The sequence below is a fragment of the Trichosporon asahii genome, assembly GCF_000293215.1.
Source record: "Trichosporon asahii var. asahii CBS 2479 unplaced genomic scaffold scaffold00051, whole genome shotgun sequence".
In the NCBI taxonomy this organism is placed as follows: Eukaryota; Fungi; Basidiomycota; class Tremellomycetes; order Trichosporonales; family Trichosporonaceae; genus Trichosporon; species Trichosporon asahii.
The window spans coordinates 120,246-146,091 of NW_014040873.1; the positions used below are offsets into that span (position 1 = coordinate 120,246).

A 25,846-nucleotide genomic window follows, 5' to 3' on the forward strand; every position below is an offset into this window, starting at 1 on the left:
CTAGCTCTCAAAGTCCTCCGAGTAGAACACGACGTGCCCGCGCCTGTCGCCCTGGCGGATACGGCCAGGCTTGATCGCGCGCGAGACGAGGTTGCTGACGACCGTGTTGAGCTTGCTAGGCCCGCACGTCGTCACGACCATGGCGCCCTGGGCCTTGTCGAGCTCCTCCTCGAGCAGGGTCGCGAGCTTGGGACGGCCGCCGCGCGCGCTCTCGGACAGAATCGAGGTCGCCGCGTAGTCGGCCTCATCGATCCAGAGCGAGCCGCCCGCGGACGAAAACTCGGGACCAGTGTCCTCGAGCAGCACCATGGACTGCGTGCGCGACATGCTCGCCACAGTAAAGCGCTGCGTGTCGCCATCGTCCATGATGAAGGAGGGCGCGGGGGAGGGTCCGCGGCCCAGGCCAGAGGGAATGTAGGGGTCGCCGTAGAACGAGGACGTGCCCGACATGACAGTCTGGCGGTTGTCGCCGAGAAGTCCCGCGTCCTCGCTGTGCAGAGTGGGGGCGTAGGGCGCAGTGTCGGTCGTCATGATCGAGGCACCGGTGGACATGCCGCGCTGGTGGCGCCAGCTGGGCTGCCAGCCGTCGTCGGGGCGAGGAGAAGCCGAAGGAGAGCCAGTACGGGCTGTTGGCGCGGATCGGGCTCGCAAGCGGCTGGGGAGGGTACAGGCCGAGGTCGTCATCACCGCCAGCGCCACCGGGGGGCGCCGCGCGCATCTGAGACATGTCGTAGCCCTGGTCGTAACCAGCGTGCTCGCCATGGTGCACCGCAAAGCCGTTGTAGCCGCTGCCGATCGACTCGCGAGCCTTCATGGCACGGCGGGTCTTGGCACGACGCAGCTTGCCCTCTTTCTGGATGTGGCGCGAGAAGTCGTTCTGCGCATGGTCGTGCACATCATCCTCCGAGTCGAACTGGGTCAGGTCACGGATGTTGGCATCGGTCGCCTCCATCTCCGCGTCAATGTGGTCAAACTCGGAGCGCGGGTCCGTACTCAGCTGCGAGGCGAGCGACTCGGACGAGGCGTTGCGCTGCAATCCGGCAAACGGCGCCTTGGGCACCTGCAGGCTCTCAGGTCCGAGGAGACGACGGGCACGGCAGAGCGCAGAGGCAGCCCACGCAAGCTCGGCGTACTCGCGCGCAACCCAGACGAAGCGAACGCGGCGGGTCTCGTGGTCCTGCTCAAAGTTGGCCATGCTGCGCGCAATATGGTCGACAATGCTCAATCCGTAGCTGACGCCCGAGCCACCACAGATGATCAGGACCGTCGAGAACTCGCCCCAGCGCACGCGACCGGAAGAGCCGTGCGGGCCCTCGAGCTTGGTGCGAATGTAGACCGGGTTCGCCTTGGGCACAATCGACTGGCGCTTGTCGGCCGAGCGCAGGCTCGACTCGCTGCGGTCCTTGACGAGGTTGTACAGGCGGCGGGTGATACCGCGGCGCGCCTTGATCAGGAGCACGATCTCGTTCGGGTCATTGTTGGCAATCGTGAACGGGTGCGACTGGATACCAGAGAGCTCGGGCAGCGTCAGGAACACGTACTGGCCCGGCGACCAGCGAATCTTGTGCGGGGGGCGGATCGTGAGGCGGACGGTGCGCGACGGCAGGAGCTGCGCCTGAGCGAAACCGGGCTCAATCGGGGGCGACTCGGGCGTGATGTCGGAAACGCGGTTCTGGTGGTAAGAGGTGAGGGTCTGCTCGTCGCTGTCCTTGGGTGGGACACGGGGCGACGACACCGAGCGGGGCGAGTCGTAGGGGTTCGAGAGCTGGTCATACGAAGGCGAGCCGGGCGGGGGCGTAGCATCGTGGTAGCGGGACTCGTACGCACCGACGGGGCGAATCTCGGGCTGAGCAGAGTGGTCGTAATTGGTCTCGAAGGGGTCCTTGACCATCTTGTCGTGGAACTCCTCGAGGGCAATGTTGTCGGTCGCGACACCCTGGTAAGCCTGACCGCCGCGAGGATCAGCCTTGGACGAGGCACCGCTGTTGATGCGCAGGTAGCGGATCCAACGGGTGATCCTATCGCCGGCCCAGAGCCCGAGCGCAATGGCGCACCACCACCAGATGACCGTGTGGTGCAGAATAGACGTGATGAGGAGCGCGACGCCGAGGAGCGTGTGGGACGCGTAAAACACCTGCGCACGGGCGTCAGTCACTGTTAACCCCTCGCTAAACAATTGACCTCCTGTGGTCGGAGCTTTCCGGAGCGGAAAGCGAGTCACCCGGCAACTCACCTCAAACTTGGTCTTGCGCACTGGCCGGACGCTCATCACGACCATGGCGGTCATGAGGGCGTAAGCGACGACGCCGAAAATAAAGTGGTAGTTGGTCCAAGCGGCGACCCAGACGGGCTGACCCTTGTAGCTGTCCTGGAAGAGCTGGACCGTCCAGAGCACGACGTGCACCGTCGTAATGAGCCAGACAAAGTAGCCAGCCATGCGGTGGAACGGCATCAGCTTGTCGGCGTGGAGGTGCGTGAACGGGCGGATCGAGAAAATGGCGAACGGCGCCGACTTGAGCGCGAGCAGCACGACGAGCGGGAACAGCGCAAACGCCATGTAGCCGAAGCGGCTGCCGCTCGTCCAGAACGACTTTGCAATGTTGCCGATCGGGGCGCCGGGGATAATGTCGCGCTTCGAGGAGCGGAAGTCCCACACAGCCGAGAGGGGCGTGATGTAGTCGTTACCAGCGATGCAGAGGACGATCGCAGACGCCGCAACAATGAAGGCGACGAGCATCGTGCTGTTGCTCGGGAGCGTCGACTGGCGGAACATGGTGTGACGGCGCATACCCCACTTGTTGTACGCTGCGCCGAGCGAGCCGCCAGACAGGCGCAGGTGGTGCGACACGGCGTAGAGGATCGCAATCAAGCCGATAATGCACCACAGCAGGTATGCATAGCGGTAAGAGGCAAAGCTGCCGTCAGTTATGGCATGACACAGTCAACTCACCTCATGCGGTGTGCGTCGAGGTAGGGCTGGACATAGTCGCCAGCGGCCGTGCCGGTCGGAGTAACGGTCGGAGTGGGCTGCAATTAGCAATGTAAACAACGGATCTACCAACATTGGCAGTCTGCGTCGCTGTGTGTGTTAGCTATGCTCTCGCTTCCGCTACCCAGCTTACTCACGAGCAGCAGTGGGGGAGCCGTAGATGCTGGGGGTGGCATAGGGGGTGAAGACGGCCTGGTAAGGGGGGGTGTAGGCCGCAGCGGCCTGCTGCGCGGTGACGGGAGCGTCGACGCGGGGCATGGTGTCTCCGGTGGCGAGCTAGCGACGGTCGGCGAGCGGTGTCGCGTTGTCGAGCGTGTGTCGGCGGCGTTGAGAGCCGTGTGCCGAGAGATCGAAGGTGTCGGCGCAGTAGGTGGGGTGCGAAGGTGAGGTAGAGTGCAACGTTGAGAAGACGAGTGAGGGGAGGAAGCGAGGAAGGATGGTGGTTGCGCTCGGACAGGGAGGAGGAAGCCTGGTCCAGGAATTTGTTGTTAGTCTTTTGAGATCGAGCAGGGATGGCTAAAGGGACGCGCAGGGCCAGGGAGCATCAGCCATGCCAAAGCCTTTTTCAGGGCGCCACCGCTCAACAGTCACAAATCTATTTTCGCCCCTGAACTGGCACTGCCCAGCGTACTCTATACTCTGGCGTCCTGTCTCATGCATGCCTTTGCTGGAACCGGGCGTCGTCTGATCTGCATGACGACCATGCATGCTGTCCTCTCCCAGATTGAGTCGTATGCTTGTACCGCAAACAGCAGAGGTCACGAGCGCAACGAAGAGTCGGTACTCTCCAAGTGCCCCGTTGGTGTTGTGTGATGTTGGTTGCGTGCGGGCGGGAGGAGTGTGTGCAGTGCCGACGCCTCTCTCTGCCAGCTGGCGCCTGCGCACAGGCTCCCGTCACCCCTCACCCAAGTCTCGAGGCTGTGCAAGCAATCTGGATCCACCGCTCCGTCTGCATCTGGCAACGCACAACGCACAACATGCACCGTGCATCGACGCCGCCAAACAGCTGGCCATACGTGGCCCAGATGCGATGCACGTACAAAAGAAATGCCCATCCCAGACCTCCCACGCCCGGCGTCGCCTCCTCGCCATTCCAAACCATGGCGAGGCTCAGTGCTGTGCAACACCACAAAGGCAGCCGAACAAGGACCGTGCTTATGCCGTTGCGCCGCGGATCTCCAACTTGCTTCGGGTGTTCCTCACCCGTGTAAGTTCCAGGCACTTTGCACTGCGTACATCTGCGAGCCGTTCCGAGTCCAACGGTTATGCGACAAGCAAAGTGCCAGGCGCAGTGTGCACTGCAGCCGGAGGTCGGAGAGCTGGAGAGTACGCGGTACACGCGACGAGCACACTTTGAATTGACCAAATTCCGGGGTCGATCTCGCGCTGTGCCTGGCTTGTAGAGCGCGTCTGTGGGCCGTGAAGCTTTCACTTTGGTGGCCCAGAAACCCAAAGTGTGTGCTCGCTGCGAAGCATGTTACGTTACGGTTTCTCATCTGCGTGCGCGGGCGCGGGCGCGCAGCTCTCGTCTATCTTTGGACATGCTGTGCTCAGCATTGCTCGTGCAACCGCCTTGGCAGAGACGGACGAAGCGAGTGCTGCCGGAGTATGCTTGCTCCGCTGCGAACCATTTACTGAATCATCTGGCGCATGTTCCGAATTCCGCGTTCATACCAATTGCGACGCGTAAGTCGGTGAATCCCGATGTGTTTCCTCCTAGCGCGCCCGTAGACCTGTCCGCTTGTGATCACCTCTCGTCACTCGTGCATTCTAGCGTTCAAGCGTCTGGCAATGTCCGCACTGTCCGAGAGAAGAACGAGGGTGAGAGGACCGGGTACGCCGGACCTTTCCCCGGTGACAGAGTGACCCATAGTGACAAGCCATCTCACGCCCCTCACCGCCGCCGCTCCTGCCCCTTCTCGCCATACTCGCGGTCTCCACACCTTCCTTACAGCTCACCGCGTGATCGACCCCTGCGTTGCCCGACGCGCCCTGCGGCAGGCGCCGCCCTGACTGCGCCGAGATCTGCTCCCCCTTCCACGCCGCCGGCTGCAGGTTGGGAATTTGATTCCGTCGTAAGCTGTACTTTGCTCCCGTTCATTCCTGCAACGGTCGAGCGGCAGCAAAGTGCATGAAACGGAATCAAAGTGCAGGAAACGGAAGCAAAGTGCAGGAATCGTTGGAGGAGGCCACACCCAATTTCGATGTTTCCCACGGTGCGACATCCAGATTGCAGATTTCCCACGGGTGTCCACGATGACAGTTTTGAAACATATCGCGAGGTTGGAGGACACCCCTCGCAGATCCGCACTTTCCCACGGCCACCACCCAATGTGGAGGCGGGTGGAGGTCGGAACCAAACGCTTGAGTCAGTGACGTCCTGGCCCCGGCCTGAGCCCCGCTTCACGGACCGGAGTGCGCAGAAGTCTGAATCCACAGCATGCTCCGGCCAGCGCTGACTTCGGCGCGCACACTGTCCCCCACACTCCGAACAGCGGCCAGATTATCGCTCAGGACGAAAAGCACGATGGACCACTCGCTCGCCTACACCCCTGAGCGCGGGGAGGAGCTCAAGAGCAACCTCGACGAGGTGCTGAAGGAGATTGACGAGGCGAAGCCCTCTGGCTCGAACGTGAGTTGCATACGCTCCCAGCTGAGTCGACCCCGAGAATTAGCTGACAGTCAGCCCCGCCTCGTTGCTATCAGCAAGATCAAGCCTCCCTCAGACATTCAGGCGCTGTACGACGCGGGCCACCGCCACTTCGGGGAGAATTACATCCAAGAGCTGGCCGAGAAGGCGCCCCTGCTGCCCAAGGACATTTGCTGGCACTTTGTCGGTTCCTTGCAGTCGAACAAGTCCAAGATGCTCGCGGCCATTCCGAACCTGTTCGTGCTCGAGACTCTGAGCTCCGAGAAGCTCGCAGGTACGCTGCAGAAGGCCCTCCACGCCCTGCCGGAGGAGAGGACGATGCGGGTGTACCTCCAGGTCAACACGAGTGGGGAGGACAACAAGTCGGGTCTCCCGCCGCTGAAGGGGACGGACCAGGGGCAGGAACTCGCCAAGCTCGCCCTGCACGTTGTCAATGACTGTGATCGCCTCGAGCTCGCTGGCGTCATGACTATTGGCAGCTTTGAGCACTCGCATGCCGCGGGCGAGAACCCCGACTTCCTCACGCTCAAGGAGACGAAGAAGTATCTCGAGGAGATTCTGAAGGAGGCCGGAAAGGAACGAGACCTCGAGATCTCAATGGGCATGAGCGCCGACTTTGTCGAGGCGGTCAAGGAGGGCAGCAGCAGTGTACGTGTTGGAACGAGGATCTTTGGCGCTCGCCCGAAGAAGAAGTAGGCAGGCGAGGCAGACGCTCAGGGCAGGCAGGGCTAGAGGCTTATATGCATAGAACCAATACAACTTTGTCCACTTTACAGCTACGTGTATCACAGTACTTCCATGGCAGACTTTCTCGTTCTTCGACACGATCCTCGCCTTTTTTAGTCGGAATGGGAATCCTCCTTGCGCCTCTGTCGGCCCGACCTTCATCCAGAAGTCAGCCAGATCAAGTGCCTCGACGGGATGCTGCTCCTGCGCACAGCTTCCTCCAAACTTGAACCAGTCATCCAACGTCGCAAACCCCAGATTGTTCTGAATATCCCTGGCTGCATCGGCAGCTGCAGCCTCGCCCGCCGGCGGGAAGTACTCCCCTCCGTCGCCCCAAGGAGCCTGGTTCGAGTCCTCGGCTGAGGGGAAGGTTGACGGTCCAGCGGGCTGTCCGGGCGGTCCTCCGCTGGGACTGTTCGCTGCTGTTGCCATACCTGCCAGAATGTTGCAGAGGCCCTGCAGCTGCCTGCCGTATCGGACTGCGGGGTGGTCGTCGTCCGGCGAAGCGTCCTCGAAGGCAGTTATTAGGCGCTCGATGAGCCGGTGCGCTCCGGGATGGTCGGCACGGAGCATTGCGCCGCTGTACATTGCCTTGAGGAGCAAAATTGCGGCGTACGTGAACCACAGCAAGAAGCGGTTGGGCAAATATGGCAGCGCGCCACCTGGAGCAAGGCTATCGACACAGATATGCAGGAGCTGGCGCGCGGCGTCGATCGACTGGAAGATGTAGCGCGCATCTGGGGAAGCGGCGGCACCACGCGGAAACAGGCTGAGGTGCGGACGCACATCGGAGGGGTTCTTCCGCGCCTCCTCCTCAGCACGCATGGCGGCGCGCTCGACGTGCGCGTGCTGGTGTTAGTTCAAGCCCCTGAGGCGATCAACTCACGAAGCTGAAAGAGCAGATGTACAGCTGCGTGTAGTAAAACATGGCCCACACGGCGTCGGTCAATGGGAACAGCTTCCACTTCTTGTCACGCCACAGGATCCTAAATCCGTCCAGGCTGCGCACGAGTTCGTCAATGTACTTGAAGTACTCGGCGTGCAGGATCAGCGACCGTGTGCGTCCCGCGTTAGGATACAAAACGTCGTGCGCGTTGCTCATCAGCTGCGTCAACTCGAGATACGTCTGTACCAGCGATGCCAGGTCGTCCTGCACAAGGTCGCCGCGTTCTGGCGCAATTTCGCGAAGGAAAGGGAAGTTGCCTGGAGCAGCGGTCGGACCCGTCTGCGCCGACGCTGAGAAGCCCTGGAAGCACACGTTCGGGCCGCGCGACCAGAATGCCTTGCCCAGACGCAAGGAGACGCTGCTGTCAGCTAACACGAGCGTGGCACAGCTGCCACTCACTGCCGGTCAAATAGGTAGCAGTATGTCCACACCAGTCTCGCCCGCTCGACCTCGTACGTCCGCTCTTCCTCGGGCAGGATCTTCGTGGCGAGCTTGTCCAGACCGAGAGAGTATGCACTGCGAATCGCCATGCCGATCATCATCCACGCTTGACGGTTCTCAGCGCCGTGCACCTCCTCGCCGAATCCCTGGGCGTGTACTGGGTCAGGGACATCAGCCGGTGGCGGATCGCGAGGGAGGTTCTCGGCTAGCAACAGCAGCGCCTCGACGAGACCAACAGTTGGCGGCGCACCGAAACAGATGACCTCGCTGATCCATCCCCGCATCGTGCTCCACGCGCGGTCGTGGATGTGCCGCATGCCCGGCCCGCTGTCGTGCCTCGACGCAATGATCACCATGGCGCTGGTGAGGTACCGCTCGTTGCAGGCAAACTGAGCCAGCTGCTCTCGCGACTGGGGAATCCTCTCTGCGGAAACCATGGGCTGGGCGTCAGTTCAGCCAAAGTACAGGAACTTACGAAGAGGTGATGATAGTAGCGGAAGAAGGCGTTGACGAGTTTCCACACCTGCTCACCGTCGACGATGCCGAGCTTGACGAGTGCGAAATCTTCGATGCGCGCCGGCTGCTCACGGTTTCTCGCGGGAGTCACCGTGCCGCTGGAAAAGGTGGGCCGGCGCCTGCGGTCATCTGTGGCCGGGCGTCCGGCCGCGATGGCGAGGATATGAAGTGCGTCCGCCTCGTTCTGCATGCCAGCCTGCAGAATACTATTCGCGTCAGGCCGGTGCAGTTTCCTACGCTTGTCTAGCGAGGAGGAAGGGGACGCGGCTTCGTGCGACTTGCTCGAGCTGATCGAGGTTGCAGACGGCACGTCGTACCCGTAACTTGGTTGCCGGGGGTAGAACGACGACGGACCCGGGCTGGGTAGCCGAGCGGTGGTGGGCGAGGGGTCGGTGGAGGGAGCCCGGTTGTCGTACCACGGCGCAGAGGGGAGCTTGGGTGCGCCGTTCGTGTCTGGTTGAGAGCTGGATGACTCTTGCTCGTCTCGCCTGCGCTTGGCGTTGTTGCCCCCACGGCGTGACGGGGCAAACACACACTCACGCGACTCGCGGCGGCATCGCGCGCATGGCGGCGAGGAAGGCGCCGAGATGTCACCCTGTGCATGTCAGCTACAGCCATGGCTACCCCAGCTTACCAGATTACACCTTGCCTTTCTTGCGCGGCAATGGAGGCTGTTGGAGTCAGCGATCGGTGAAGATGGACGACGGGGGTGGGGGAAGGCGGCAGTAGCCGGTGGCCAGCGGCTCTGGACGGCGACTCACCATGCGCGATAACCGCGCCTTGCCTTCTCCTTGTCCTTCTTTGCGTCGTCGTCGCGGGGAGGTGACCCCGAGGAAGGCTTCACGTCCATGGCGAGAGTACCGCTGGAGCGGAGAGCAGGAGTGAACCTTGTCCGTGGATGAAGAGGATCAAGAAAGTGGATGGTGAGAGATCGGAACTGCCCCGCCCAGCCGCCCATGTGCCCCGGCTGAGGCAACTGCCCCGGCTCGGTGCACCATACCCACCATACGGGTTGCGGTCCCTCGGTCCGGTCGAACCGGCCCGGCCCAAAGGTGGCATCCCACCCAGGAATACAACCACGGTCCAACGGTAAGCGTGCCCATCCACAGTCCACAGCGCCCAGCGCCGCCCTTTGTTTGCCGGTGTCCCTGCATATACCACACCAAGAGTAGCCGAAGCCACAGATTTCTGTCCATCCATGCCGGGAACACCAGCGCCGATTCACTCGTCCCCGTGAAATGGTCATTATGCATAGCTCGTACCGTATCCCCCAGATCGTGGCTACTGGCTACATGACAACGCAATCCTCCCGAACCGACAGGGCATACATCGCCTGCGTGTTAGCTTGGATCAAGAATACAATGACAGCTGCTTACCTTGTCGACCGTCTTCTCGATCTTCTTCCAATCGGCTCGTCGCTGGATGAACTCATAGATGCTGATCGTCAGCTATAGAGCAGAACGAAATAGCTTCTTTACTCACTCTTCCGGTCTGAACTCGCCTCCGTAGCGCGTCACATCGCGCACAATCTGCGCCAGGTCCTTTGCATCAGACACGATGAACACGTGTCCCAGCATCTTGAGGTTGGCAAAGTCCTCAGTGATGCGCTGCTGCTTCAGGCTAGCGACAAATGCGTGGTACGCATTCAGGTCCGCGATGATCTGGAAGCCACCTTCGAGCGAGATGATCTGACGCTTCAGGTGGCGCTGCAGAATTGCCTGCAGACGGATACCGACTTCCTGGTAGAACACCTCGAGAACCTCCTTCGATGTGCTGCCCTTCAGGAGGTTGCAGTGCATCTCCAAGCACGCGATCGCCTCCCGGCACCCTAGCGTCGGCCCAAGCTCTAGGGGCACACCCGGCTCCGGGTAGTACTCCCGAGGGCCGGTTTTGGTCATGACAATGTGCTCGACCTGTCCTGTCAGCTAGAGTCGAAACCTTCTAGCTCACCTGATTCATGAGAACCTCAATGCCCGCATTCAGGCCTGCAGCAACGGCGTCATCCAGAACTCCTTCAAAGCGCTTCTTCTCACGCATCACGGGGTTCAGGAAGTCGGTCTTGTCAACGTACTGCGCGATCTCCTTGTCAAAGTACACCTGGACCATGCTCTGGATCGTGTCTCCGACGTGCACCAGCTCAAAGAATTGCAGCAACGGGGCAACGCTCGCAGTCTCGTCATGCTCGGCCGGCTTGTAGGTGAGCATCTGCTTGGTGGCGATGCGGAAACCTGGTGCGATGTGCCGATCACCGATAGCCTTAAGCAGCAGAATGAACAGCTCCTCGACCGTCTCGACAACCTTGGTGCCGCACTTGCCAGGATACTTGGCAAACGTCTCCGTTCGCTTCAGACTTTCACGATCACCGTGGATCAGCTCGAGCGCCGTGTCGAGCGAGACGAGCAGCTGCAGCCTCTCAAAGTCGGTGTTGCTCGCGTTGTTAGCGCTTGCAGTCGAACCGGGAGTCGTGGCTCCAGAGGCAGCCGCAGCAGGGGTGGGGACGGTGAGATTGTCGACCTCGTCTTCCTCGTCAGCGCCCTTTTCGTTGCCGTTGAGTTCGAGGTCATCAACCTTCTCCGTAACTATGTCGATCTTGTCCTTGTCGTCCTCCCAGTCAGGCCGGTCGACGCCTGTCGTGTCGAAGACGACCTCTCCGTTGACCATCTTCCCAGTCGTACCCTTAGTCTGACTGGTACTGGAGGTACTGGCTGTCCACTTTTGTGGATTCAGCATGGAGAGACCCGCGACGGCATGTGATCCACCTGCTACGATGGCGTTGACTCCGAAAGAGACGGTGCGCGGAACGATCGTAACGGGGAGCAGGAGCGCATCCTTGAAGCCGGCGAGCACGTTGCGCTTGACTTGGTCCGGGTTCTGGGACGTCAAGAACTGCGGTTGTCCTGATGTGGCGGCAGCGAACCGTGACTCGGCCGACCCGGAGATCGCTCCAGTCTTGGTACCCAGCTGCGCGTCCCAGGCGTTGCAGATGCCGTTGAGCGCGTTCTGCGTCCACTCGGTCTCGTCCTCAAGGTACTCGTCCATGTGCGGCTCAAACATGTCATATACCGACTTCTCGATCGCTGTCCGCTCTGCGTCCGACTTCTTGTCGCCGAGAAGTTCGAGGGTGGTATCAACGAGCTTCCACGACTGGATGAAGGAGGCGGCAGTCGCCTGCAGACTGAGTTCCTGCGACATGACACGAGTTTGGCTGAGCAGCGTTTGCACGTATTCTCCGATGACATCGGCAGCGACGCGGTCGCAGAGAGTGAGCACGACGCCCGCTGTCGGCGGAAACACCTTGATCGCCAACTCGCAGTCGAGCTTGAAGCTCTCTAGAACATGGGCCATGAACGCGTCCATTGGCGTGAAGTCGAGTTGTCGCACGAGCGCTGTTCCTGTCGGATCAGGCACCTTGCTGGAACGAGTTAGCGATACTGGCCGTTTGGACACTCACATGATGTTCTCGGCAGCGTCCCACTTCCCGGTCTCGTAGAAGACGTTGCGCTTCTCAATCCAGACCCGTCCACACTCCCACTCCTCTCTCCGTCCGCCGCCACTTTGCCAGACCTTCCAGCTCGCGTCCGCGGCGGCCTGCATCCCCTCTATGTCCTTCTTGCTGTCCGCCATCTCGAACGCGACGAGACATGTTGAGTCGAACCTGTCGGCCGCGGCTAACAGCGATTGCCTCAGGAAACCCCAGTCGTTAACTGGCTGGATCTCGGGCGAGAGGAACCTCAACAGTGCCAGCAGGAGATCCCCTTGTTCTGACAAGCTCGGGACCAGTGCTGTTTTCGGGTCAGGGGCGAACAGCAGCGACAGCGCTGTGGACGGCGAGGGCGAATTTCGAAGGTGCAGGCATTGCGGGAGCAGTCGAACGTGCCTCCGCTTGTACGTCTCGTACCACTCTCCTGGCTTCGTTCTTGGTCCGGGCGGCGGCGCTGATACCGCAAAGAACCCGTGGGTGCGTGTCCCAGCAGTTGGTCGTGACGGTAGCGGAACGGCGTCAAAGTCCATGAGGTTCTGCTCCTTTGATACTGCCGGCTTGGAGGGCGTCGCAAAATCCCCGAAGTCGACTTCCTCGAAGGCATCGTTGGCTTCGCCAAAATCACCGAAGTCGCCGAAGTCGTCGTCGTCTTGCGCCTGATTAAGCTTGCCGTTGATGCTCGCCATCTTCGAGGACTGCGGGCTCGGCGTCACCTGCTTTTTCGGACTCGGCACTCCTTCCGGAGGCTCTTTGCCTGGTCTAGTCAGTTGGCTCGGTACGTCGCAACTCACCTGTGTCGACCTCGGTGATTCCGAGCACTCGGCATCGGTGCTCCCATGTACTTTCCGTTCGTGCGATGCGCGCCAGTGCCCTGTTCGCACGGGCAAAGTTCGGAATGTCATGCACTGGCAGGTATCCGACGATCTTGACTAAGACGTCTTCCGGCCATCGTCCTACTCGCGGTCCACTTCGAGCCCGGGCGGCGGCATTGGTCGCAGCTCCGGCTTTGTTTGGTTTCAGGACGCCGAAGCTGAACATGCCTCCGGCGGAGCTGGGCCCGCCAGGCTTTGTAGGAGCCATGGGCGCCCACTTGTCCATGGTGGCGGGGTCGGAGGCGAGAGGTGGGGGCAAGAAACTGAAAGGGTAATGTTATTGACGGAACGAGATTATCAGATCAATGAACCTTGGTTCAGCGTCCAGCCGAGGCGCGTGGTGGCCCCAGATACGTGGATCCGAAACGCAACGCAATCACTTAAACTATCCTCCCGGTTAATCCTGAGATCTGTGCTGATGAGAGCAAGCGCCTCCCACCTTTGTCTGATGCAGGCCATCGGTGTGCAAGTGAGCAAGGCCAACAGGATCATCCTGCCAGGATAGATGTTGTGTTCAGACACATCACAGAGTGCAGTGGTGCGAGAGAAGATCTCTTTGCTAGGACCTGTACCTCATCTATGGAATCACCAGCAGCTCTACCATGGTGGTCGAGCGCGGAAGCAAATCTCTGACGAAGCTAAGGTCTCACTCATCTGCGCGTCCTCCTAAACAGCAGCTAAGTCTGGCAGCGGCTGCCGGTTTAGAAAACCAGCGTGAGCAACCAGATACTGCAGAGACGCGTAGAACACCGATGCATGAGTCTTGGTGTACATAGACCGAAATCGCGGTCGAGCAAGAATTTGCACCCGTACCTGCGTGACCGCCGCTGGCTAATCAGACCAAATCTAATGCACCCATTATGAATCGATCGATCCGCACTTGATCCGAGAACGATTTGATTTCATAGTGACTGGCCCTTCCCTCCATAGGTCCGGGGCCTCCACCCCATCACTTACATCTTCCTCATCATCTCAACCCCTCAATTCATCATCTTCCATCCACCATGAACGGGGGTGGAGGCGCCTCTGCCGGTCCCTCCGCGCATCCCGCGTCACCAAATGGCACCCCGCACCCCCAGCTCAACCCATTCCTCACCACATCAGCTCCGGCGTCCTTTCCACAAAAGTCCACTTCACCATCCACTCATCATGTCTCACCACCCAAGGCGACCACAGCCAGCAAGACCTATTCAGCCGAAGAGGTTTGGCTAATCGGTCGCGAGCGCCTGCGTCCGATCGCGAGATTGTGCGGAGTACGCGTCGGCGACGACACCTGCGACGCAGAATTAATAACCGATCACTTGCACTCCAAGGTGAGTTGAGCGCCTATCGCGAAAGCTCACAACCAGCACCTTCAAAAACACCTCGATAAGATCGAAGCTATGGTCGTGAGTGCTTCCCTGCAATATCTTCCTCTACTAACATGGCAGACCGAAAACCCTCACGCACCACTACCGCATGTTTGGCTTAGCGGCATTCGCGTACGTTGGGACAACTTTCAGGAGCTGCGGGACGCGTTCGACAACCATGCATATCGGAACTGTCTGTGCGCAGTTGAAAGTGAGTATCGCCCAGGTGGATGGAGTTCCGTCAGCTGACGACAGACTGCATACATCCGAACCTGATTCGGCCAGAAGCGCACTACAAGAACAACCACTCGCCTACTGAGTTCCGCGAGGACCAGCTCCGTCCACGCCTGGAGCTCACACCAGGCGTGCCGCCGCCGCTTCCGCCTCTCCCCGAGTACCTTCCCTCTTACGAGGTCACGACGCATGAAATACGTCCATTTTGCGACCGCCCGCTGCCGGCGATCCCAACACCCGGGCCACGGCTGCGCGAGCTGCGCGAGGACATCGTCGAGGTGCGCGACGTGGACGACGTTCCTTCGATGCATCCTGCAGCATTATGGGACAGCTCGGACTTCGTATCAATGGAGCTGGAAGACGACGACGAAGGCACCGTGATCGGGCAAGTCGACGGTGCGCCCGTGATCCGACTGTCCGCGCCCCCTCCGACACCTTTACAAGGCGGGCGCATGCGGAAGCGCGGCGAGCGCGCGGACTCGACATTCTCCGACGCGAGCTGGGCGCCGAGCGTTGCGCCATCTTCTCCGATTTCGGCGCGGACGGCACCTCCGCGTGCGAGTGCCAGTTCCTCCCAGCCAGTGATCAAGGAGGAAACCCCTTTCAACGTGAGAGGTGGGACGCCGACACCCTCGACGCCGTCAAAACGCTCTCTCCGCCAGACACCCAGTCTCGAGCAACCGATCCTCATTCCGCCCGCGCCGCGGAAACGAGCCAAGCCGATCTTCGCCAAGAACCAGATCCTTCTCACCACCGTTCCGCTCCCCGACGGCCCGCTGCCCATACCTAGCGCCAGCGCGCAGGGAGCGCAGCCCATGCGCCTCGTCAAAAAGAGCGGCCGGCCGAGGGAGATCCCGCAGCCGCTCGACTACATCCTCGCCCGCGCCGAGGCGGCGCACAAGGCGAAGGCGGCTACTGTTGCGGACGCCGCGGCCGTTGTCGACTACATCAAGCAGGAGATCTCGGCCCCAAGCACACCGGCGGCCCCCTCCTTACCGCCCTCTTCCCAGCTCACGGCGACCCAGACTTCATCGCAGGTCTCGCTTCCTGGTCCCTCCCAATCGTCGCAGGCGTCGCAAATGTTACCGCCGCCCACACTCCCGACGAACCCACGCCGCATGCCCGCGCGAGGGAAGAGGAAGGAGCCTTCGCGGGACGACGCAGAGGTCGTCAGCCGTGCGGCGGAAGAATGGGCCTACGCCAAAACCGGACGGTACTACGGCATCTCGTTCTGGGAGCACAAGATGGCGTTCGAGAAGGCTGCCGAAGAGCGGCGACTCGCAGCACTCGGCGGGGGACTCTTCGGACCCCCTCTTGCGACAGTGGCCCCTGCTTCTCAGCAACCAACCACCCAGTATCCGCCTCCTCCATATCCACCTCCTCAATACCCAGCCGCCAGTTCGCAATACCCAGTCATCACGCCCCGGCCACCCCTGTAATATATCTTTTGGCCATCATTTACACATCTGTATCAGCAAGCACATCATAGCCTTTAGGCTCCGAAGGCGAACGCACATCCACCAACATTGTAGTACATTTCATCAGCATCATCATGCACATTTTACCATTGCAGCCCTAGTGTACCTCAACGCGTTTCGTGGCGTTCGGAACTCGGCCACTGATATAAGCTCGAGACATGTGAGACAGCGGCGCAGCGGCGTGTGTGGCACACCGTGCTTGCTCGCCGGCGCGTGCTGCGCAACGACTACCAGGGATGCGGCGAGAAGTTCATAGTACACGGGGTGAGACACAGACATGCTGATGGTACAACGGCAGTATTACACAAGTTACACAAGGACGTAGACGCGGAAGCTTCCAGCGTTCAGCAAGCTACAGGCCTCGCAGTGATCGGGGTGGGCGGTGTGGGTGGTTTAGCCTGCCGCCCAACGTCCTGGGACCAGAGCACGATGCGGAGGACCTTGGGCGAGACGTCGCGCAGTCTGAGGCGCAGGGCCGTGTCTGTCATCAGCGCTGCTCTCCGGCCCTCTCCAATACCGCTGTGCCGGGCGCAGCGTCTTCTCCGAACAACCCTGCCTACATCCCTGCAAAACTTCTCAGGCAGGTCTTGGGCTGGTGAAAGATGGGATACTCACTGTGCTCTGCATGAACACCCTTCAGCCAGGCCCAGAGCGCCTCATCGCCGCTCCATGCGTATAGGTCGGACTCGAGTTGCGTCAGCTCGTCGAGTAACGCCGGACGAAGCGGGTAGGTCAGGGCTACGCGCTGCTCAAAGTGGAGCCGGAGCGTGGGATACTCGGAGGAGGTGAGGAGATGCCCCAGAGCTGGTGGGATGAGGTGCGGCTCCGAGGGGATCAGGAGGCGGATGTGGTGTTGTGGGAAGGGAGGGAGTGATGGCGGCAAAGCGTAGGGTGGTGGGCAGAGCGAGGCCATGGTGCGATGGGCTTTCTAGAGTTATGAAGTTTAGTTTCGAAGGTGCAACGAAGATGACAAGAAATGAGAAGGGAGACTGATGAGGAGCACAAGATGCAGCAGTGTATGACTTATAGCAGCCGGTCGCCGCCGCTGATGGGGAAGAGAGGGCACAATAACGTCGACTCACCCGGCCCCGCTGACCGGTTCCGGGTATCGAAGCATCGTTCGAGGCGATGGGAATTCGCCGAGCCGATTGCATTCCTGACACCGTGGTTTCACTCTGCGACAGGCGACGACAGGCGAAGCAATAGCTGGAACATGCATACAACATCTGCAGGCTGGACCCAACGGGCCCAGGTTTGTGGGCGTGAAGCTTCCTCGCGCATGGTTCCTTCATGGTCTCATCTGCGATGACGGAGCCTGGCTGGGCCAAGATAACACGAGGCACGACCGTCACGCCACCCCACAGTCTTGCACCTACGCCGTTGGACGAGGAACTCCCCACGGCGCCGCGACGCCACCACTCGCTCCAGCCCTCAACCTTATTCCCACCCTCGAGTCCTCATGTTCGCGTCCTCGTGTTCGGGCCTGGTTCACAATCGCGCACCTCCAGTTCCGTGACGCGCCGCAGCGGCAGCCGTTACTTCACTGCCCCACGTCCTTTGAGTGAATTGGTGGATAGCACGATGCAAGCGTACAAACTACGTGCCCCTGTTCATGATGTGATTTCGGAGTATTGAAGCATCAAACGATTGATTGTTTCGTTGCGGCTTAGAGGCCTCGCGGCCTTGTCTCTAACCCCTTACTCGGAGATCTTTTGTCGACATTGGCACCCCTGTTCGCATTTGAGACGGAGCCAGGGGTCCAACAGATCTGGAGTGAAAGCTCAAAGAAAGGCCGAGATATGCATGCGACGATTGTTCTGATTGTTTCGAGTGGTCATTCCTTGGTTGAAGGATATCGAAACGCGTTACTCCTTGCAGTGATTGGATCAGTCTGTAGATGAACGTGACACTCATGCACTGCTTGCGGTTGAGTGTGTGCGATGACCCATGCTCTTATCTAATTCGCCGATGAGTAACCGGAATTCGCCGAGGATGCGGGGAAGACACCACGCGATTAGAACCCAGCTCGTCGCTTTGCCGACGCATGTGTATCGCGGCTGGCATGCACACCGGAGAGCAGCTGTAGCTTTCTGTATTTCTGCCTACGACTGAAGCGCTGAGGCATGAGGTCGTGTGCGGATTGGGGCGTCGTGACTTCGGGTGACGCGTGCTGCGCCCCCGATGCGGGAGTAAATCTGGTCTGGCGATACTGGTTGACACGAAGGGAAGGGGTAGTTTTGTCTTCCCTCTGACTCTCCAAACCCCCATGTCTGTCTACTTCTGCTCGCCTGACAATTCAACACCTGTACTTCCTACAACATCCCACCTCCAACGGCCAAGATGACCACCGCGGAGAGCGTCGCCAGCGTCTCAACGGCCCGCACCGAGTTTTCAAGCCTCGTCACTGTCGAACTGAACGGCGATGAAGACACCCAGCTCACCCTTAAGGTTAGATCATCGACCACCATGAACGGCCTCCTCAAGGTGTAGAGTGCCTACGTTGAGAGCCAGAGCAGCAGTGTCGCTGTCAACCCCGCCAGGCTGAGGTAAGCTATGACAAGCTTTTTACCAGCTGATGGACAGGCTCGCCGGCGCTTGCGGTCCGATACCTGGTTCAGACACCGTGTCCCAGCTCCTGTTCGTGCCGTCCGACACAGCCGACGTCGTGCTCAAGGTGCAGCGCAAATCCTCGGACTCCAATGTCCCCAAAGGTTAGCTTCCTTATGCAGCTCTTGTTAGCTAACGGCAGACCTTGCACGTATCGCCATTCTCGATGAGGACAACAAGCGTACCCTGCTTCGCGCCCTCCCCAAAGCTGAAATCGTCGACGTGCGCACTTTCTGGGGCGAGCGGAGGGGACGCAACCCCAAACGCTGGAACATCCTGTACGACGAGCGCATCGTGCCCGACAACTTCCAGGTCGGTCAGATCCTCCCGCCGGGCAAGCACGAGGTCGTGCTCTTGATGCAAAGGAAGAAGCGCAAGTAGTTGAGAGCCCAGCTGGATGCATCCAAACTTGTCCCCCCGGAATCAGTAATCTAACCGTCCAAATCTACTTGCAGGACACCGATTAAGTCCACTTGCGTCTTTAAGCGCCTCTGGTCCTCTACTGTGTACCTAAGGGCAGTGCTCCTCAGGCTCAAGTTACATCCTTTTCGCTCATTTGAACTGTGACCTGTGGCGGCTGTGTGGTTTCTGTCCTCGCGGAGTCAGTTGAATGACAGACGTCTTACTCGTGTGTGATCGGCGCCGGCGATCAACAGCCTCATGTGACTCCGTACGCCGTCAGACTTTTGCCGCCCTACTCGCCTCCTCATTACTCTTCTCATCTTCCACAACCGCAAGCACACCATGTCCTCGCCCTCGCGTCCTCGACGGCCGCAAGCTTCCCAGCCCTCCCCTGCGTCGGACATGGACCTTACCTCCGACGACTCCACTCTGGTCGGCGACGAGTACCTTTACTCCCATGCGGAACTCGGTCGTACGCTTCGCACTGCGAGCTGGAGCTGATCCCAGTGCTTCGAGTTGAGCTGTGTGGTCCCGACTCCAGTGTTATCGTCGAAGCTACACCGTCGATGACTATCATGGAGCTTGGTGCGACATGGCAGCACCTGAACAAGGCCGAGTATGACCTGCGGTGTGTGTCCAGCTTCGACCAGTGCAGTATAGCTGACGAACCCAGTATCAGTACACCTTTCGGCGCCGTCGCGCCCGAAAGCACTCTCGCCAATATCATCATGACTCGTCGCGTTGATTTCGAGCCATGGGATGCGTCCTCAGATATCGTCCTGTCTGTCGCACCGGCCAACCATCCTTCCCCATCGGCTCTCAGTACTGGGCGCACGAGCGCGAACGGCAAGATCAGAATCGTCATTCGCAATGTGGACGGCAAGAGTGTCAGGTGTACGGTTACCGGACGCGCGAGGCTATTGCGCATTGCTGAGGGCTACGCTATGCAAGTGTCGGCCAGCGAAGAGAACGCGACATACCGGTAAGCTGCTTGGTCTTGCCCGTTAGCTGATCTCAGCCTCATCTATGCTGGGCGTCTGCTTGACCCCAGTTCGCGGGTTGCGGACATCGCTCCCGCCGGCATTGATCAGTTTGAGCTTCTCGCCGTCGTTGAGTCACCCATTCAGATCTCGGCACTGGGCACCGCATCTCCCTGACCAGTTCAGCAAGCTTCAGACACGCACCATGCATCCTTATCTTCATACAACCTTTTGCAGCCTGGAGCAGCTCAGAGCTTGCTTCCCTCCCACCTCGGCTTCCTCTTCTCCTTGAACGCAAGCAGGCCCTCCTTGATGTTCTTGCCGTTGTAGAGAGCGCGGACCTGGGGCGAGTCGGCGAAGAGCTTCTGCGCAATCGAGACGCTTCCAACCTCGCTCGCGATGCGGACGCCGTACATGAGCGAAACGACAGAGTCGGGCGAGTTCTCGGCAATCGCGCCCGCAATCTCGAGTGCCTTCTTCTCCACCTCGTCGTCGGGGACGACGGCGTTGATCATACCCATGCCGAGCGCTTCGCGGGCGGGGATGTTGCGGCCCGTCAGGACGCACTCCATGGCGCGCGCGTGGCCGACAAGACGGACGAAGCGGGGCACACCGCCAGCGAGAACAGAGACACCGCGCTTGACCTCGGGGAAACCGAAAGTAGCGGTCTCGCCAGCAACGACGAGGTCGAGGTTGACGGTCATCTCGGATCCTCCACCGAGAGCGTAGCCGTTGATGGCGCCGATGATGGGCTTCTTCGTGAAGCGCTCGGCGATACCACCGAAGCCGGCCTTGAGGATGTCGCCGGTAGACTTGCCCTTCTCCTGCTATGGAAACGTTAGCCAACTGTGCGCGTTCTCAACGGAGGTCACTTACCCAGGCGACGAGGTCCGCACCGGCGCACCACGCCTTCCTGTTCGTCGAGCCGAGAATGCACACGCGCAGCTCGGGCTCGCTCTCAAACCAGTCAAACGTCGCGTTCAGGGCCTGGTTCAGCTCAGCGTTCATGGCGTTAAGCGCCTTGGGGCGGTTCATGGCAACGTGCAGGACATGGGGGAGCGGGTACGAGAGGACGACGATGTCGTCCTTGATCTCGGGCGGGGTCGAGTACGGGTGGGCCGGCATTGTATCTCTTCTTCTCGATGGCGTTAGTGTAGTCGAGACGATGGAGTATGCTCGAGAGGGGAGGGATGGGTTGCACGAGTGAGAAGGATGTTATGTGCTATGAGCTAGCGCAGTGCGGAGAGGAGTGGGCACGACGACGCCCAGTGTACGGTGTCTTCGGCCATTGCCGACCTGGCACCGGCTATCTAACCCCGGCCACCCCCAAGAGATAGTGGGCGGCTGCGTGCGGGGCCGGTTTTCGGCGTCGTCCACCGACGCTTTTCTCCACTCTGTAATGTTACTCCGCAGCATACATCATGCTCGGGACCCAGCGCCCAGTGTGCTCGGCATTCTATCGCATGCACAATCATCGGCGCCCGGTCTCTTCTTACAGTGAGAACAGGCTGGGAACGATGGAGATGGCTCGGTGTCCGTTCCGGCGGAAAGGACGCACCTCGTGTTCACAACTAGCCTCCTAACCAGTTCACCGATCTCATGCGCAGAATGCCTGGCGCCCGAAAGGAGCAATAATTCGTGAGAGGTGACAGCCGAGGGGGAGTCATGTGTGAAGAAGAGTGCTTGGCTTTATATGGGATGAGTAAATGCAAAGTAGTCATCACCCATCCCCACACGTCCAGCAGACTGCTTTCCCGTTACGAGGCGGGAAATCAGTGCTGTCGAAGTGGAGTCATCTGCAGAAGGGGGAGATGGAACGAAGACGCGGCGTAAGACGGAGGATGTAAGACAGCAGAAAGCAAAGTCAAGAGGAAAGCTCAAAGAGTCGCTGTGTCGTTGATTCGATAGCCCATCCGACCTCATCCTATTCGCCCAATCACGAGGCACTCGAGAACAGCGGCCACGCCGACGGTACCGATCCCGACCCGCTTCCTACGACGAAACAGACAACTGACGAGACGAGGAATGCAGATGAGAGCGATAACAACACTCCACAGGGCCCCGTGGGTCACTCTGAATGCTCCTGCTTCTCGTCAACGAGATTGAATAGGCGAGGCCCCGCCTCACGTGCCGCATCTGTCGGCGCCTCCGCGGTGGTTCCAGCGAAACTCATCGCGCGGGCCGTGTGACATCGACATTGCGACGCACGCTCACAATCCAGAGAAGGGTGGAGAACAACCCGCCTCCGTTGGAAGTGTGAGAAACAGCTTTTCGAAGGTCCAGATCGCAACTTGGAACTGCAAGCCACATCTGCGATCGGTGACAACCCGAAACCACGGCATCACAACAGGTTACGTCTCCGCACCTTTCCACATGCCGCAGCCCTGCAGTCGCTCTAAGGTGCCGGGCTATCGCTGCGCTCCTGTTCGACGTCGTCGATGCCAAGACATCCGAAACCTCACGTGCACGCGTCGCGCCGTGGTGCCGCCGGCGCCTCCGCGGCATCTCCAGCGTGAGATCCGAGCAGGGATGACTGACCCTGTTTTGATCGCGTCTCCCTCCTGCTTCTGCGCCTGGCCAGCACTTAGAGCCCTTCGGCGCCCGCTGCATCCTGGTGCCCCAAGGAGCGCGGGAGCCCACTCACCACGTCAATCAAGGAGCGGTGAGCGGGCATGAAGTGGCTTGCGGAGCGAACACCGTGCGGGGCACACTTCACGTGAACAACACCATTATATAGCAATCCGGGATCCCCGTGGAGAATCCAGTCGCGGTGTCGGCGACTGCAATGTTTTCTAGCTCACATGAAACCGTTAAAGGCGCTACGGAAAGTACCTGCGGCGTTCTCTTGGTCACGAGGACTGTTTGTGCCGACACCGGCGCCTCAAGTGTCCCGTGGGGCTCGTTGATCGAGCACGCTGGGCATGCGCGACGTGGAGCAGCACACTGACGAGCTTGGCATGACCTAGCGATGAGTCCAAGGGTGCCGGTCGGCGCTCCCACCGCTGCACACTTGCTGTTCTGGGTAAAGGCTGGAGAGAGGCTGGGCGGCACAGACCCCAGCTGCAGGGGCGGACCAACCAGACGCCGTCAGAGGCAGCTCGCGCCAGGGTGATGCACTGCTCTTTGCCTCAGTTTCGTGTTGCAGCAGTCCGGCTGGAACTAGACGTCGTCGTGGCGAGCGTAGCGTCGCTTCGCTCGGAGGAGGCCGAGACGCCGATATCGGAGTGCGGGCAGCGTGCGCAGCATCACTGCTGCCAAGCGGGTGGAAAGGTGACAGGTGAGAAGCTTAATGCTGCCGGGGCGGCATCGCACACACCGACCTGCACCCACTCGTCCACATCACGCGCATCGTAGCTTTGTTCGATCTCCAGGAACGCGGCCAGGGCAATCGCCCCTCTTCGGCCGCAGCCCCGGTCCGCAAACCCAAGAGGATGAGAGGGCAATCTGTTCGGTGGGGAGTATCACGAAAATGAGGTGTGGCCTTTTCAGCTGGAGAACATGCGGGGCCCTAACGCGCATGGAGCAATGAGAGACCGGCTTTAAGCATGTCCGACAGGATTCTCCGCTGCCCGCACAGGCAGAGAGGGGGAGGGGAGGGCACGAGGGGCAGGGGACGCGAGGGCCGCGCTTGTCTGGGCGTGGGTGCCTGCCTCGCCTTGCGGCTCGCTTTTCTGCGCATTGCTGTCGACTCGCCTGCCATCCCATCAACGCTAGCTGTTATCTCGCACTAGTCTTATACGCACCCCTCCAGCGCCTCATGTCTCCCTCCCCCATCAACCAAACTAGCACATCAGACAACGTGAGTCACCTCAGCCACCGGCTCATCGCTGGGCCACGCTCGACGCCTCCTGCTCGAGCTCAGCTCAGCGGAGCACCCTCTCTCCGGCCATCGCTGACGAACAGATGACGAAGCAGGACATCACGCTCGGCCCCATGCCCGACGCCGAGGGCTACTTCGGCCAGTACGGCGGCTCGCACATCCCCCCTGACCTCAAGGCGGCCATGGACGACATTGCCAAGGCCTACGAGGAGATCACCAAGCGTCAGGACTTCCAGGATGAGCTCCAGCTCCTCCAGCAGACCTACACCGGCCGCCCCTCGCCTGTCTTCCACGCCCGCCGCCTGTCCGACAAGCTCGGTGGTGCCCAGATCTACCTCAAGCGTGAGGACCTGAACCACACCGGTGCGCACAAGATCAACCACTGTCTCGGTGAGGCGCTCCTTGCCAAGTTCATGGGCAAGAAGAAGGTTATCGCCGAGACTGGTGCTGGCCAGCACGGTGTCGCTCTCGCGACTGCTTGCGCTCTCGTCGGCATCCCTTGTGAGATCCACATGGGCCAGGTCGACATTGAGAAGGAGCACCCCAACGTCACCAAGATTCGCCTCCTCGGTGCCAAGCTCGTCCCCGTCACCTTCGGCCAGGCCACCCTCAAGGAGGCCGTCGACTCGGCCTTCCAGGAGTACCTCAAGAACCCCACCGACTACATCTACGCCATCGGCTCCGTCGTCGGCCCCGCCCCCTTCCCCGCCATGGTCCGTGACTTCCAGTCTGTTGTCGGTCGCGAGGCCCGCGAGCAGTTCCAGAAGGCGTACGGCAAGCTCCCCGACCACGTCGTTGCTTGTGTCGGCGGTGGCTCCAACGCCATGGGTATCTTCAGCGCTTTCCTCGAGGACCGCGAGGTCGACCTCGTCGGAGTCGAGCCCGCTGGTCACGGTGTCGACGTCCCGGAGAAGCACGCGGCTACGCTCACCAAGGGCAAGCCTGGTGTCCTCCACGGCATGGCCTGCTACGTTCTCGAGGACGACAAGGGAGAGCCGTCTGCCGTCCACTCCATCGCCTCTGGTCTCGACTACCCGGGTGTCGGACCCCAGCACTCCTACCTCAAGGACATCGGCCGCGTCAACTACGAGTCGGCTACCGACAAGGAGACGGTCGACGCGTTCCTGAAGCTCACCCGCCTCGAGGGTATCATCCCCGCGCTCGAGTCCTCCCACGCCGTTGCCTGGGCTATCCGCAACGCTCCCAACATGCCCAAGGACGAGACTATCCTTGTCAACCTCTCCGGTCGCGGAGACAAAGACACTGATTATATTGTAAATGAGTTCCCGCACGTTCTGGAGTTCGAGCAGGCTCTCTAGAGCTCAGAAAACGCAACGAAACAGCTGGACGACAAGAAGAGAAGCGGATAATGGGTTTTTTCATCAGTATTCTTTCACGAGGCGCCACAGTGTGTAGATAATAGTAGCTTAGCATGCAGTATGACGTGCATATCCCCCTTGGTCTGCCTCCGAACCCACTTGTTGCGCTGTTGTGTCGGTGTGGAAGCGCGGAAGGCAAACAGCGAGGTCGGAAGGGCCGTCAACCGGAGCTCGGGTCGGCAGCTCAGGTTCACGATTTTGGTTTGGGCCGTCGGCAAAACCACGCTTAATTGAAGTGGGGGCGGGCAGGTCACATGACCTGCCTCCACCTTGTTGGGCCACCAAGAGCGACGGGGCTGCTCCCTACGAGTTCAACATCACACATCTCGCCATCAGAAAGATCAAGACGCTGAGAGCACCAGTTATCAGGAATTGGCCGAGTGACCGGCGCCTCAGCTAGATAGGCGCTGATAGCAACTAGCGCGGTCTCACGATTGCGCCCTTGCGCCCCTCTTCGCGAACGTCACCGCCCTGGTCGCGGCCTGCGCCCTCACGCTAGCTTGTGCCGTTGTGCTCGAAGCCGGCCGGCCTGGACTCCCGGATCCAGGCACCACTGACGCCGGACGAGTTTTCGACAAGTTTTGGACTTTCAAAAACTGCCCGGGCTCGGAGGACGCCTCCGCTAGTTTCACCAATTCCCACGGTCAACCCTTCGCTCGATGGGCGAGTCACACTGTCTTGCTCGTCGGCACTGTTGGCACTGACGCTGCTGAACGCTAACGAAATGATTCTGGAAACATCTGTTATGTTGACCAGTCCTTCACATGAGAATTCTCTCTCGCGCACGAGTGCATCAGCGGAACAGCGTTGTTGTCCGAGCTCGGGCGGTCGAAGGATGAAAGGCTTGTGGAGCATCGATGAAGAGCACACCTTAAGGCTGCGACCGTACCAGAGCATGGGTATCCTGCACTCCAGCTCGGAGGAAGCTCTTTGACACCATCCTCTACTGTGCTCACTCGGAACAGTCACTGACTTC

The 25,846-nt window shown here is 60.2% G+C and overlaps 9 protein-coding genes across 9 annotated transcripts; 5 read left to right on the top strand and 4 right to left on the bottom strand.

Moving 5' to 3' along the window:
• Positions 1-3,247, bottom strand: A1Q1_02451 (uncharacterized protein; the record flags this gene model as incomplete). The annotated part of the gene is made up of 4 exons (XM_014323713.1): positions 1-490; positions 543-2,134; positions 2,234-2,915; positions 3,123-3,247. 4 exons carry the CDS (start codon positions 3,245-3,247, stop codon positions 1-3), a joined length of 2,889 nt encoding a protein of 962 aa, XP_014179188.1.
• Positions 3,248-5,516: 2,269 nt separating this feature from the next.
• On the top strand, positions 5,517-6,335 carry A1Q1_02452 (uncharacterized protein; the record flags this gene model as incomplete). The annotated part of the gene is made up of 1 exon (XM_014323714.1): positions 5,517-6,335. The coding sequence occupies one exon, from the start codon at positions 5,517-5,519 to the stop codon at positions 6,333-6,335; it is 819 nt and encodes a 272-aa protein (XP_014179189.1).
• Positions 6,336-6,352: 17 nt separating this feature from the next.
• A1Q1_02453 (f-box protein pof6) lies at positions 6,353-12,847 on the bottom strand (the record flags this gene model as incomplete). Its single annotated transcript, XM_014323715.1, has 13 exons — positions 6,353-6,367; positions 6,447-7,214; positions 7,252-7,669; positions 7,711-8,192; positions 8,276-8,761; positions 8,809-8,863; positions 9,030-9,416; positions 9,588-9,601; positions 9,645-9,705; positions 9,751-10,181; positions 10,234-11,680; positions 11,744-12,497; positions 12,541-12,847. 13 exons carry the CDS (start codon positions 12,845-12,847, stop codon positions 6,353-6,355), a joined length of 5,625 nt encoding a protein of 1,874 aa, XP_014179190.1.
• A 778-nt stretch (positions 12,848-13,625) lies between these two features.
• On the top strand, positions 13,626-15,643 carry A1Q1_02454 (uncharacterized protein; the record flags this gene model as incomplete). The annotated part of the gene is made up of 3 exons (XM_014323716.1): positions 13,626-13,874; positions 14,124-14,181; positions 14,256-15,643. 3 exons carry the CDS (start codon positions 13,626-13,628, stop codon positions 15,641-15,643), a joined length of 1,695 nt encoding a protein of 564 aa, XP_014179191.1.
• Positions 15,644-16,238: 595 nt separating this feature from the next.
• On the bottom strand, positions 16,239-16,595 carry A1Q1_02455 (uncharacterized protein; the record flags this gene model as incomplete). The annotated part of the gene is made up of 2 exons (XM_014323717.1): positions 16,239-16,246; positions 16,298-16,595. The coding sequence occupies 2 exons, from the start codon at positions 16,593-16,595 to the stop codon at positions 16,239-16,241; spliced, it is 306 nt and encodes a 101-aa protein (XP_014179192.1).
• A 1,427-nt stretch (positions 16,596-18,022) lies between these two features.
• A1Q1_02456 (uncharacterized protein) lies at positions 18,023-18,670 on the top strand (the record flags this gene model as incomplete). The annotated part of the gene is made up of 3 exons (XM_014323718.1): positions 18,023-18,130; positions 18,255-18,393; positions 18,432-18,670. 3 exons carry the CDS (start codon positions 18,023-18,025, stop codon positions 18,668-18,670), a joined length of 486 nt encoding a protein of 161 aa, XP_014179193.1.
• A 363-nt stretch (positions 18,671-19,033) lies between these two features.
• A1Q1_02457 (uncharacterized protein) lies at positions 19,034-19,848 on the top strand (the record flags this gene model as incomplete). The annotated part of the gene is made up of 4 exons (XM_014323719.1): positions 19,034-19,163; positions 19,208-19,319; positions 19,371-19,673; positions 19,743-19,848. The coding sequence occupies 4 exons, from the start codon at positions 19,034-19,036 to the stop codon at positions 19,846-19,848; spliced, it is 651 nt and encodes a 216-aa protein (XP_014179194.1).
• Positions 19,849-19,919: 71 nt separating this feature from the next.
• On the bottom strand, positions 19,920-20,796 carry A1Q1_02458 (enoyl-CoA hydratase; the record flags this gene model as incomplete). Its single annotated transcript, XM_014323720.1, has 2 exons — positions 19,920-20,498; positions 20,548-20,796. 2 exons carry the CDS (start codon positions 20,794-20,796, stop codon positions 19,920-19,922), a joined length of 828 nt encoding a protein of 275 aa, XP_014179195.1.
• A 2,632-nt stretch (positions 20,797-23,428) lies between these two features.
• Positions 23,429-24,810, top strand: A1Q1_02459 (tryptophan synthase subunit beta; the record flags this gene model as incomplete). Its single annotated transcript, XM_014323721.1, has 2 exons — positions 23,429-23,470; positions 23,539-24,810. The coding sequence occupies 2 exons, from the start codon at positions 23,429-23,431 to the stop codon at positions 24,808-24,810; spliced, it is 1,314 nt and encodes a 437-aa protein (XP_014179196.1).
• Between the last annotated feature and the right edge of the window lie 1,036 nt (positions 24,811-25,846).